Below are 14,488 nucleotides of genomic sequence, written 5' to 3'. Positions count from 1 at the left end.
CCCAACAGCCCATGCCATCCTCTCCCTCTCATACTCTCCCCTCCTAAATAAGGCCACATACATTCTGTTAAATGCCTCTAAATTAGAAAGCCAACCGCTTTGCAAAACCTGCCATCTTCTAAAACTCAAGTCTTGTCCATGACTCTTTTATGGAAAAGCAACATAAAGAACAAAGACAGATGGAAGCATCCCGGCCCCCCTTGCAGGCTCCCTTCCCTTTCCTCTCGGCTTCCAGAACGGATTTGAGCTGTTGCTCCTTTACACCAGGGGCCGGCAAACTGCAGTCCACGGGCCAAATCTTTATAAATAAGGTTCCATCATAACACAGCCACCCCCATTCATTTACATATTGTCTGCGGGGGGCTTTCTCACTCCAAGGGCAGAGTAGTTGTGGCAGACTAGTTGTGAAGAGCCGCTACGGAGACTGTGTGACTGGCAAAGCCCAAAGTATTTAACTATCTGGCCCTTTACAGAGAAAATGTGCCAACCCCGACTTTACATCATTAAATTGTTATCCACTCTAGCTCATCACATATATACAGTCACAGATTTCAGTGCTGATCAACTTTCAGCCCAAGAAAACTGTGCTTTTGAATTGATTTATGCGTTTATATCCGTCTTCACCAAAGATCCTGCATTTTCAATAAAGTATAGCCATTTCAATCTTCTTTCGCTTGTAATGAAACAGAAGTCCTAAAAAGGGACTCATTAGTCCTTAACTTCTTAAAAAAGTCAGTGAACTGAGACAAAGAAGCTCATAAAGATACCCAGAAACAGTAACGTCCTGCGATTCTGACTGTGAATAATGAATTACAGCCAATCCTCTCAAATTCGTACTGCCTGAGGAAATGAGACTTCTCCAGACCTGACCAAGCCCTTTCTTTAGACTCAGGACTCCCCAGCACACTTCCTGTTTCTCTTGATTCATTTCCTGACAGCATACTGCATTGCCAGATGGACCCCCTAACTGACGGTCTAAGGAGACTCATTTCCAAAGAATGTGTTCTTCACATAAAACTTTTATTTGGTACTTTATTTATTGGTAAAGAATTTGTTTTTAATGGTGCAACCAGCGAGCCTCTATTTTGTCAGCGTAGAAAGTATTTCTGATACAAGTAGAAAACATTTAACTCTTTTTAAACAAGAAGCGGACCTCCCTTCGTACTATGCTAATGAGCACACTGGAACCCAAGTGGCGAGGGAGAATTTTGAAAGAGGTCAGGGATCACATAGCTCTGGGAGGTCCATTTTACAGAAAACATGGTTTCTGAAGAAGTACCTGAAATAAAACCCAAATCATTTGCTTCATCTTCAGCAGTGACCAGTTGATACTGAGCTCTGAATAGGCCTTGTTGAAGAATTACTAAAGGTACATAACCTTTATCATGCTAGGAACCGTAATTACATTCTAAAGCTAAAATCACATTGCTTTCTAACAACACTGTCTTTCCTAAGGTTCTGAGGTTTTAAAAATAGACCCCAGTCAAGGACCTACTGTATAGCACAGGGAACTACACTCAATATTTTGTAATAACCTATCGGGGAAAAGAATCAGAAAAAGAATATATATATATATAACTGGATCACTTCGCTGTACACCTGAAACTAACACAACATTGCAAATCAACTATACTTCAATTTAAAAAAAAAAGAAAAAGAAAAATAGGCCCAAGTTACAAGCCAGACGCAGCTACAAGCCCTTGGCATCCAAGATAAGGATCGCAGGCAAGGCCAAGTTGCCTAAATCATCAAAGGACTCTTGGCCATGACCTAGCGGCTGCCTCATTTAGTTCAGCCAGCATTTACCAAATCCCCATAGCGTCGAGGTACAGTAGATATCAGGGAGAGAGAGGTAGGTGAGCGACATGCGGACCCTGCCTTCAGGGAGCTCACAGTCTTGCAGGGGAGGAGAATTCATTCTACCACCAGACAGTATAACCGTGGAGTACAAGAAATTTTTTAAATGTTGCTAATGAAGTGAAAAAGAATGGATGACTAATTCACGCTGGGGTTGGTGTGCGCCATCAAGGATGAAATGCTGTTCTCCCCCTCCCTTTTCCCCGTCGTCTGGTATGGGCCTACCACCGGGAACACCCACAACCGAGGAGCACCTCTCTCTTTCTCCTGGTTTGAGGAGCATCATGGACACCTTGACCATGTTTCTTACATCGTCAAGCATGCAGTTTCTGTATGCCCAAGAAATCTCTGACTCAGGACAACTAAGAAAGAAGGCAAAGGCAGGGGCGGGGTCATACTTAGAAAACCTTAAAATGTACACCAGAAGTTTTAAACCCTAAACTTGAGTTGTAAAAAGTTTCTTTTGGATTAGTAGCTCAATACCTCTTTGTTCTAGACTAGTACTCAGATTGTTTCAGGGGGGTCGTAGGTCTTCTTGGAGCGTGTCAGGGGAAAGGGAGATGCTGCACAAGATCTCTCACAGCTCTGCTTCTAGCTGCTCTGAATACTGGATGGCAGATAAGAATGTTGTAGGAAGTGGCCCAATGCGAAAGCCAAAGTTTGAAAACCAGTATTTCACTTTGGAGACCCCGGAAATTGCGTACCCAAGACATGCCAGGTATGGTCAGCGGTCCCTAATTTTCTGTCCGCTTACAAATATCAGCGTAGAAAAACTTTCTCATCAGAACCTGCTCTTCAAAAATAACTAACTGCATACAGATATAGGATTCTATAAAACAAACAAGGCCAGAGGGTCTTTGGCTGACCCTCAAGGCTCCTGGTATCTGTGGAATCATGACGAGGAAGGTGAAGACTCATTCCTGAATCTGGCTCCGTGGCTTGCCCATAAGTGGGACTTATCTCCTTCCCGCTTTGTTTCAATTTTCTCCAGTGCCCCCAGTCCCATCATGGACATGCTCAGCTTCTAACAGATAGAACAGCTTCTCCCAAGAGGATGGAGTCTAGCCTCTGTGCAGTGTTCTACCTCGCATTTGGAGTGCCGATTTTTGGCACCTGAAACCAACTACTGTTTGTTTTGGTGTGTTGGTTGTCAAGTGGACAATAAAGAGATTCTGAGATTTTTGGACAGTAAACTTGAGATTCTACAGTTGCCCTTGAAAACAATGCTCGATTTGTCAGATTTCTATGCTGTGCCCGCTTTCATCCAGTTGAACATGTGAGCTCTATGGATTCTATAAGTGATGTCTCCTGGATCATGTTATCTGTTTACACCGACTTTAAGTGTATGTAAAGGTTATTTGACTGGATGTGTCTTTTGGGTTTTTTTTGTTTGTTTTTATTTTTTTTCCAGAAGGGGATAAATGAATTGTCATCTCAACATTCGTTTGGTAAAAGAAGCAAATTGGTATGAAACTGTATATTTATGCTTTTTTTTTCCCTTTCTGATATCTCTGCCTCTTCCTCTCTCTATTATTAAAGGAAGAAATACCCCTGGGAAGCCAATGAGAGAGGTTAGTGAGATTCAGGCTCACAGCCATGGCTTCTGTCTGTCTCATCCCGCTTTCTATGTTTGGCGTTTGTGTAAGAATTGTGTGTGTGCACGCCCATGTGTGTATTACACGTGTCATCATATAAGGATGGTAGTCACCTCTCCACTTGCAGCTTATGAGGAACATTCCTCAAATGTTCACTGTCATTGTCATCACCATGACAACAGGACCAGGGGTTGGGGGAACAGGAATCTCTTTTAAATGGCAACCCTTTGTAGTCCCTAGGTTGGAATCCTGAAGTTCATCATCTGTTGCCATTTGCAACACAAACAAAACCTTCAAAATACATTTAGCCTCGAACGTAACTGATGAGTCATAAAGCTTCCTTCTACTTCCAGGACCCTAGCATTTTCTGCCAGTGCCCTTGGTTTTTATTCTTCAGGGATGACTTCATTTTGGTTCTGTTTTCTTTTTCCTGGTGCCTACACTCTTTCTTTCCCACTCGAGCTAACATTTTTTTGAGCGCTTACTGTGTGCCAAGGACTTTTCTAAGCACTTGCCATCTTTTTCATTATGTAATCTTCCGGACAAGCCTATGAGGTAGGTACTCTTATTAACCCCATTTTACAGATAAGGAAACTGAGTCAACGAAAGGGTAAGCAATGTGTCCAAGGTGACAGAGCCAGGATTGGAATCCAGGCAGTCTGGGTCCAGAGCCACACTCTTAACTGTGTGCTTTACTGCCACTTGGAAAATGGTGTGTGAAAAGCATATGTCATCTCAACTTGCCCTTCGGAGGGTGCTTTTTTCTTTACTTGGCATTTTGAGCCAGATAGAACAATAACCAGTTAGGGATAAAAAGTGCATCTTGGAGTCGTGAGGGATTTTTTTAATGCCTTTTAGAGGTAGGGTACAGCATCATCACTGAATGTGGTCTGGGGTTTACAGTGAAAGCTGCTTCACACTTCTGTTCTACCAGAAATATTAGCTAAACATTGAATTACCTAATGAAAGGACATCGGATGACAAAGTGTTGAGTGACAGCCCAAGTGAAACAAGATTGTCCTTACCAAGAGTTTAGTACGAAGGACGCAAGAAGGAAAGCTTTCCCATGGATGACAATAGCGGGTACTATTGTGGGAGACAGCTTGGACGGGTGGGGAGTCCTTATATGAGAAGGTTCTGGATCCTTAGCAACAGATGGACAGGAGTAGCCACTGATTCATTTAAACGTCATACTGGAAATTCTGCCAGCGCCATGCCATGCAGGTCTAATCAGCTGAACAATCTTCAGTGTGTCCACACCACTGCTCCCTTCCAAGGCTTGTGGGGTCCAAGGGAGGGAGCGGTGGGCTGGGAGGAGAAACAGGAAACCTGAATCGGTGCAGCATTGAATGCTCCTGACGGTTTGCCTTCTTATGTGAGACATCTTGGGTTCATTCTGATGGTAAGTGCCCCTTAAAATTTATTTTAACTTGTGGTAAATAGTTGCACCATATTTTTAACCACCCTAAACATGTGTCTCTCATAAACGCATTTTAGAAAAGGCCAGCACATATAATTGAAGTCACACAGGCATTTGGAATCTATACTACCTGAGGTATATTGTAGTCAGATAAGTTTTCAGAAAGCCACAGAATCCAAACAATAGTGATTTTTTTTAATGCTATGAAAATACCCCAGATGTACAGTAGACCAGATATTTTTTCAAAGATTAAATTACAGAGAAGAAAAGCACATTTCACTGCGGTATTCTGGCTTTGCTTTGGCCAACTGAGCGCTCACCATTTCTTTGGGAACGGTATTTTTTTAAAAAAAAAAAAAAAAAACAGAGTGCCAGATTGCTATTGAGGTCTTGGGTCTCTGCCAGAAAGTCTCAATTCCAATCACTGCAGCGAACAACTCCCTGAGGCAGAGGTGGCATGTGAGAGTCCACATGTCACACTTTGCACCAACTTGGAAAAACATACAACTACCCTAATGTTAAATGCACAGTGCCTTTCTCTTCAACAGTCGTTGCTTAAGAATGGATTAAGGGCGTCTATAGACGTATTTTTATGTCTACTTGTGCCTGAAGCTAATCGCAGATGCCTGCCTGTTTTCCAGGGCCTCTCATGCTCATAGCACAAGATTTTCATTTTGACTTTAGAAAAATCTGTCAGGTAAAATTAATGATCTCACTAATGTTCTGCCTACACGCACGGATAACAGAAGCAGGATACAAATCTATTTTCTGTGTCCCAATTCCCTATCTGTGTGTGGTTCTATGCCTCCAGCGGGTTGAGGTATATGATTCTTTGGAGCAGTATTTAGTCAAAGATAGAATTTTTTTTTTTCTGGCTCTAAGGAAAACCTCCATGGAAAACACTGGAATTGTTATTCTGATGAAGCAGGTATTTGTAAACAAAGTAATGAAAGGCATCATATAGATATGGTGGGGTGACTCAGAACGTTCATTTCTCTAGCATAGGGATGGCCATGAGGTCAATTGTGAACATTTAACCGTCTGGACAGGTTAAAGGCTACCTAACATTCTGTGGGAGTAGGTATGGTGTATTAAGAATCATGAACCTGAGACTTCCCTAGTGGCGCAGTGGTTAAGAATCCGCCTGCCAATGCAGGGGACACGGGTTCGAGCCCTGGTTCGGGAAGATCCCACATGCTGCGGAGCAACTAAGCCCGTGCGCCACAACTACTGAGCCCGCATGCTGCAACTACTGAAGCCCACATCCCTAGAGCCCGTGCTCCGCAACAAGAGAAGCCACTGCAATGAGAAGCCCGCGCACCTCAACGGAGAGTAGCCCCCGCTCTCCGCAACTAGAGAAAGCCCGCGTGCGGCAACAAAGACCCAACGTAGCCAAAAATTAATTAATTAATTTTTTTTAAAAAAACCATGAACCTCTGACCTGGTAACTTTTTAAATAGCAGATACCCCTAGAACTTATGCCTCTTAAGAGACTCAAGAATTTTCCTTCCAGTTAGTAACCGAACACCACTTTGAGGAGTAGAAAAGCACCACTTGGCTATATAATCTATAAATGCATTTACTTGTCTTCATTATCTTTTGAACTGCCGTCTTCATCTCCTAGCACAGTCTAAAATAGGCACTCTTTGATTATTGTCAATAAGCTGATGGAGAAAAAAAATGGTTTCTTCCCTGTTTTATGTTTTCTAATACATTTTCTAGCTACCAGGAGGACTATACTATAGTGTAGATGTGAGAAATAGTTGGAATTATATCTAGGTATCAGGGTGTAAGAGTCTTGGGGTTTGTTTTTACTGGTTTTATTAATTGCTGTTAAGATTGCAAGCAATGTAAAATTTGTAGTTAGTCCATCTATTTTCAATTACACAGGAATAATTGTACAGATTTCCCAGGGTTGCTGGGCAGTCAAAAGTAGGTACAAGGGAAGCCCTCTAACTTGGTGGCATCAGTTAGATATCTGTGCTCTGAGGAGTAGCAAAGGACCCACTGTGGCTTCCTGTGGTTTTTATGGTTTAGAAAAGCCAAAGATGATTTCTGTTCTTCACTGAGGGCTGCCAAACTACTGGCCCACTCTAGGCATAGTACATATGCTTTGTTAAAAGGTTTTATGTGTGCAGCCCCAACCAAACTCCAGAGTGATTTTTTAAAGCATAATTAGTCCTCATTGAAACTTTCTGCACGAATAGAGCGCAAAGAGAGTTACAAACTTGGTCGCCTTAATAAAAATGGCTGAACAGCATAAAAGTTAAGTCTTAGCTTGACCTGGTGCCACTGCTGTTTAAGTGCCTGCCTACGAGTCCTCTTCAGATCCCCTCATATACTTAAAAACGCTATGTCTCTTGAAATAAATATTAGGAAAGAATACCTGCCCTAGTCTATCTTTAATGTTTATAGGGATTTTAACAATTATTATGGGAATCTGTGAAGTTGATACATGGCAAGGTAGTAATAGCCTAGTAAAGCATTTTTAGTTTCAAAGGCAGTACTTGAATAGTGGAATGATTTCCTAATGTCCAGGAATTAAAATTAGCCATATAAAAATATGGGACATACATGACGAGGCAAGTCATAAAGTGTGTCTCAAATTATCTTACTCTAGATCTGAATTTTGCCACGAAGTACCCAGGGACATTGTGCTGTTCTTATGCTCCGTGCTGGGGGATTAACACGGGGTCATGTCGTATTATTATTAGAAGGCTATTCTGATAGTTAACCCTCATTGAGTAGGAGATCAAAAATGGATTCAGAGGCTACCCAAATCCATGCTATGCATGTGGGTCATCTTACAATGAGGCTCTTGAGTCATCTGGAATGAAAAGTAATTTTTTTTTCCTGAAGCTTCCTAATTCAAAAGTTAATAGTGTATACTAAGGTCAAATCAAGACTTTCTCTTTCAACTCAAGTAAAAGCAGAGAGAAAAGTCACCTCCGCCATAGCCTTAGACGTGAGCCAACAGCTTGTAACAGCCTTGAGATAAAGATTTCACACGTAGTGATGGTAGCGATGCTAACGGTGATGGAGGAGAGTGGCGGCGGTGGTGGTGGTGATAGTTATGGTGATGGTTGTTTGATAGTAAAATAATTTTTAATACAAGTACATAGTAAATAATCTCCCACAGCAAGGTGGAGAAGATACATCCCATCACGAATTGTTCCTGTTATGACAGGAATCTTGTGCTCATCCGTGGAAGCCTTTTGGTGTATATTTACATGGGGAAGATGAGTGCAGTCTGACTTTTTTCCATTTATATGATACTAGGAGCCTGATCCAATATGAGGCTGGATACTAACAGTGTGGAATGGCTTCATTAACAAGGCTTTGCTTCTTCCTGGAAAACTGGTGAAAACCAAACCCTGTCGTGTATCCCCTGGACGCAGCTTCTGTGTTGCCTACACCTAGAAACGGGGGATGATTTCCCAAATGACAAAGAGTTGGGGTGATGATAACTACACCTTGTGTCAAGTCTGTCTTTCTCTCTGTTTTCCAGGACACAATGTAGGAAGCCTCTTCCACCTGGCAGATGATTTGGGCAGAGCGATGGAGTCCTTAGTTTCAGTCATGACAGATGAAGAAGGGGCAGAATAAATGTTTTACAACTCCTGATTCCCGCATGGTTTTTATAATATTCATACAACGAAGAGGATTAGACAGTAAGAGTTTACAAGAAAAAAAAATCTATATTTTTGTGAAGGGTAGTGGTACTATACTGTAGATTTCAGTAGTTTCTAAGTCTGTTATTGTTTTGTTAACAATGGCAGGTTTTACACGTCTATGCAATTGTACAAAACAAGTTATAAGAAAACTACATGTAAAATCTTGATAGCTAAGTAACTTGCCATTTCTTTATATGGAACGCATTTTGGGTTGTTTAAAAATTTATAACAGTTATAAAGAAAGATTGTAAACTAAAGTGTGCTTTATAAAAAAAAGTTGTTTATAAAAACCCCTAAAAACAAACACACACACACACACACACACACACACACACACACACACACTGAGGCAGCACATTGTTTTGCATCCTTTTAGCGTGATATCCATATGAGATTCGTGGCTTTTTTTTCTTTTCCTGCATATTTAAGATAGGACTTCCTCTAACACCACCAAATGACTACTTCATATCGCTCTTTTGGAATTGTTGACTGAGTGGGGCTGGCTGTGGGTTTTCGTGTTACACATCTATATGTCTATAAGTATGTAAATACTATGGGTATATAGATAAATAGATATCAATTTCAAGAGACATTTCAAATTTCTTGTTCAAATGTTCTTGCCACTTCCTAATGGAAAGCAGTTGCTTCTGGTCATCCAGGCTTACCTGCTTGGGTCTAGAATGAATTTTCCCTGGAGCCTGAAGCCAGCAGGAAGCTACCACACTAAAACATTGTCTGCGGCTCCAGATGTTTCTCATTTTGAACTTTCCAGTGACAACTAGAGTACTGAATTTTTTTAAGGGACATATGAATGAATACACAGGACTTATCATGTCAGAGTCATCCGCTGGTTGATGTATTCAGCGTCCTGCTGCTGGCAATGCCACGGTTTAAATTTAATGATGCTTCAGTGAAAATCAGAGCATCAGAAGGCATTTTTAACTCCCAGGCAGGAGGAGGACTATGGTAGGGCTGGAGGGCTGTGGATTCCCAGCCAGTCCCTCAGAGGGCGCAGGCCACTCTTGACGTAAAGGACTGGATGAATGTTCATAACCTCACAGAGAGAGCTTTATAATTACAACTGTTCTTTTCTCACAGTCAAACAGCAGTGGGTGTCTTGGTTTTCCAGTTTCTGAAGGTTTTTTTCCCCATTGTAATGAGTTTGTAAATGCCACAAGACTTAATTTAAAATAACCCTTAGTGAAAACGTGTAACACAGTAGCCCCATCACATTGTGGTACTGTTCAATATCCACCCAGAAGCCCATGAATCATGTTTCCCTCCTTGGCATTTCTCTACAAGTGACTCCAGGCAGGTTTGTAATTGGGAACGCAAATTGATTTAAATGATCCAAAAGGCACTCCAAACCCTTTCTGGTGGATTAGGCAGGTTAAATATGTTAATAAATCATTCAAGCAGAGGAGAACGCTCAAGAGGACTAACTGGTAGGAAAAAGCTTTACTCTTTCATTTCATCTTATTAGTCTTTCACTTTTTTTAATCATTCATTCAATAGAAATCACTGTGTGACCTATCATTTTGCAAATCTGTTACCTCTTACATCAAGTGTAATTAACTTTTGGAGAGTGGGTTTTGTTCCTTATTTTACTAATGATAATTAACATCAGACATGGCTTCTCATGCTATTTCTACCTCACTTTGGTTTTGGGGTGTTCCTAATAATTGTGCACACCTGATTTCACAGCTTCATCACCTGTCCATTGTGAGAACATTTCCCTCCATTTTCGTTTTTGTTCATGATTTCCAGAAGAAAACCCAAAGCTCTAAGGTAACAAATTACATGAAGATTTGATTTTAGTCTTGCATTGTTTTCCTTTATGTGACGCTGTACTTTTTCTTTACCCGAGGATTTTTTTTTTTAACCGTGATTTAAAACAAGGGGTTACTTTACTTCCTACTAAGAAGTTTAAGTTTCATTCTAAAATCAGAGGTAAATAGAGGGCTTAATTTTGTTTTAATCTTTTGTTTTATTTTATCTTTTAGACATTAGTTCTGGAGTGAGTCTGTCAAAAATATTTGAATAAAAACTGAGAGCTTTATTGCTACGTTCTAAGCATAAGTTGGACATTGTTTCGTGTTCTTTATAACCACCGAGTATTAAACTGTAGATCATAACCAATGTAACTGAAGCATAAACATCACCTGGCATGTTATGTCATTGTTTTCAGGTACTGGGTTCTTACTTGAGTATCATAATATATTGTGTTTTAACACCAACACTGTAACATTTACTAATTATTTTTTTAAACTTCAGTTTTACTGCATTTTCACAACATATCAGACTTCACCAAATATATGCCTTACTATTGTATTATATTACTGCTTTACTGTGTATCTCAATAAAGCACGCAGTTATGGTACAAAAAAGTGTTGACTGGACTGCAGTATTTTGTTTTGTTTTTGCATAGGCAAAACTTTCATATCATTAAAAAATTTAAAAATCTAGAGAGCCCAACAGTGAAAAGAAGGACCCTGACTACCCTATTCCCACCTCATCCTCACTGCACTCTGAGTAAATATTAATAATTTCTTGTGTTTCCTTCCAAAGTGTCATTATTGTATAAGCAATTACAAACATATGTTCCTACTTTTTTTCCTTTTATTACTCAAGCTAGCATTCTATGCATTCAGTTATATACCTTGGGTTTTTTTTAAACTTAAGAATGGACTCAAGAGATCCATCCTTAATTATATTGAAATAGATCTTTTCATTTCAATATATGAAATGCTTTCCTCATGCTTTTTTATAGCTAATAATCCAGTGTGTGGGGGGGGATATTATTTAAACGGTCCCCTTTGGTGGGGTACGTGGGTGGTCTTCCTCTTTTGCTCTGACAAACAATACCACATATCTCTCATTTCATCCTTTCACTTGTGCAAAAATATATCCATAGGACACATTCCTAGAAGGGCGATTTCTGGATCAAAGGTGGTAAGCACTTGTAGCTCGGGAGGTAATTTTATGCAGCAATGGTCATAGTGGTCTTTTTGTTTTCTGTTTTAGTAATAACAAGTATATGAATTAACCAGTTTGCAGTTGACACTTTGCTTATCACTTCTATTATTATTAATGGTACCAGACCTAAGGAGACGTCTGAAGAACAGAAGTCACGCCTAAAATGATGCCTCAGAACTGGTTCTGAGGGGGACACCCCTCTCGTACATAGTCATGACCACCACCACAGGGAGATCCCCTCACCCCTGTCCTGCTCTGCTTCTGTCCTAGCTGCAAAGGAGGCTAGGAAAACGAGGAGCAACGTCAGCACCTCTAGGGAGAGACCATCTATCTCTGCTTCCCACCAAGAGTCACGGAGAGGAGTTCCTCAACAGGTTCAGATGCTGGAGGGCCAAAGAAATTACAAAAGTCCACTAGGTACACCCTATTCTAGTGACTTTGGAAATAATAGGAGATGGTCAAGCTGATTAAGAATGGTGTTAAATGGGTGTGGCATCTCTGATACGAATCACTAAGTTGAGGGTGGGGTGATGGTGCCAACCTAAGGGGCTACTACACTGAAAGACTTCCCTTGAAATCCACACATACGAAGACTAAGTTTCATCCTATTTAAATAAATCATTTATTCCCCAGTGCCGTTCCCCCAGCCTGCTTTTGTTTGAAACGCCCAGACTGCCTGTTTTGATAGCACTCAACTAGGTAACTGAGGACTCTTCAACGCTTCGACCTAACACAGCACTGTGTATGTCTCACTCTGAGGAGGGCATTTGGCTTTCCTTTCCACACTACGCACAGGCTGGAGGAGAGGGAGTCATTTCAGCTAAAAATTAAAACGCATCAAGCTGGCGCAGGCTGTGCATCAGCAAGCAGAATGTGTGTCTGGGGGAAAGCCCCAAGACTAATGGACATGTATGGACACGTCCTGTGGAGCCGCGATGGGATTTCCCTGAAACTGCAATGCTCTAATGGCGGAATGAATACAGAGGCAAGCACTGGCACACTTGCAAAGACTCTGCCTTCAAATTAAGTGTAGGAAGGACGTGAACTGCATTCTTTCCCACAGTAGCAAAGCCACTAGGGTAGGAACCATAAACACATCCTCCACTGCTCCTTGGGCTTCAGACTGCTGTGATCTCACGGACTTATCTGACAACACAGGAGTGGCAACACGCCAGACAGGCCGTAACAAGCGATATCATGTGACAGTGTGACGTTTGGCGATGTTTGAGAGTGGCTTTCATATACAGAGAAGATTCTGTACAGTAACTTTAGACTTAAATTCTACCTATGCGTGCTTGTGTGCGTGTGTGTGCGCGCGCATGTGTTTGTGTTTTATATATATTCAGGAATAAATATTGAGCTCTTCTGTCAGATTTCATTTTGAAATAATTCAAACTCACAGAAAAGTTACAAGAGTAGTACAAAGAACCCCCATATTCCCTTTACCCAGATTCAATAACTGCTTACATTTTGTCCCATTTAGTTTCTCGCTCCTTCCTCACCCTCTCCTTTCTCCCTCCCCTCCCCCAACAGTTGACCCTTGCACAACAAAAGGGTTGGGGCGCCCCCCCTCCCCCCTCCCCCGCACAGCTGAAAACCCGTGTATAACTCTTATAGTTGGCCCTCCATATATACAGTTCCTCTGTATCTGCGGTTCCTCCACATCTGTAGATTAAGCCAACCTCAGATCATGTAGTCCCACAGTATTTACTACTGGAAAAAATCGGCATGTAAGTGGACCCACGCAGTGTAAACCCATGTTGTTCGAGGGTCAACTGTAGTGTTTTCTTTCTGAACCATTTTGACAGTAAGTTTCGGACGTCATGCCCCCTTATGCTTAAATACTTCATGTCCATTTCCTAAGAACTGACATTCTCTTGCATAACCACATTACAGTTCTCAAAATTTTTAAATTTAACATTATACAAAGCTATCACCTACTCCACAGCCCATATTCAAATACTGTCAATTGTGCCACGATTTTTTTTAATAGTTATATGAGTTTCCCCAGTCTGCTCTAGGATCTAATTCTCAATTTCATGACACTGTCATGTCTCTTTAATCTCCTTTGAGCTGGAACAGTTTCTCTACCCTTCTTTGTCTTCAAAGACCTTGACATATTTTTGAAGAGTACAAGCCAGTTACTCGTAGGATGTGCCTTAATTTGGGTTTCTGTGATGTGTCCACAGGATTATATTCAGGTTATGTGTTTTTGGCAAGAATATGACATAAGCAATGATCTGTCCTCAGCACATCATAGCAGGAGGCATGTATGTAATGATGGTCTGTCCCATTCTTGGTAATGTCAACTTTGATCACTTCGTGGAGGTTTCTCCACTTGCTATACATTTTTAAAACCTAAATATTCTTGGGAGAAAATATTTGCAAATGAAGCAATGACAAAGGATTAATCTCTAAAATTTACAAGCAGCTCATGCAGCTCAATATCAAAAACACAAACAACCCAATCCAAAAATGGGAAGAAGACCTAAATAGACATTTCTCCAAAGAAGGTATACAGATTGCCAGCAAACACATGAAAGGATGCTCAACATCACTAATCATTAGAGAAATGCAAATCAAAACTACAATGAGGTATCACACACCGGTCAGAATGGCCATCATCAAAAAATCTACAAACAATAAATGCTGGAGAGGGCGTGGAGAAAAGGGAACCTTCTTGCACTGTTGGTGGGAATGTAAATTGATACAGCCACTATGGAGAACAGTATGAAGGTTCCTTAAAAAGCTAAAAAGAGAACTACCATACGACCCAGCAATCCCACTACTGGGCATATACCCTGAGAAAACCATAATTCAAAAAGAGTCATGTACCACAATGTTCATTGCAGCTCTATTTACAATACCCAGGACATGGAAGCAACCTAAGTGTCCATCGACAGATGAATGGATGAAGAAGATGTGGCATATATACACAATGGAATATTACTCAGCCACAAAAAGAA

The 14,488-nt window shown here is 41.0% G+C and overlaps 1 protein-coding gene across 5 annotated transcripts in view; it reads left to right on the top strand.

The window, feature by feature from the left end:
- Positions 1–10,922, top strand: part of DMD (dystrophin) — a 2,124,682-nt gene extending 2,113,760 nt beyond the window's left edge. For 3 of the 5 annotated variants that reach the window (XM_060001925.1, XM_060001920.1, XM_060001921.1), the window contains 2 exons: positions 3,397–3,428; positions 8,381–10,922. In XM_060001925.1, the coding sequence (XP_059857908.1) occupies positions 3,397–3,428; positions 8,381–8,392 (44 nt within the window). In that variant the 3' untranslated portion in view covers positions 8,393–10,922. The remainder of the gene's footprint in view (positions 1–3,396; positions 3,429–8,380) is intronic. The other 2 variants (XM_060001919.1, XM_060001923.1) reach the window with 1 other exon arrangement.
- Positions 10,923–14,488: the final 3,566 nt, after the last annotated feature.

The sequence above is a fragment of the Delphinus delphis genome, chromosome X, assembly GCF_949987515.2.
Source record: "Delphinus delphis chromosome X, mDelDel1.2, whole genome shotgun sequence".
Lineage (NCBI taxonomy): Eukaryota > Metazoa > Chordata > Mammalia > Artiodactyla > Delphinidae > Delphinus > Delphinus delphis.
Note: the sequence above shows the minus strand (reverse complement) of the source record. Positions and strands in the feature narration are given on the sequence as shown.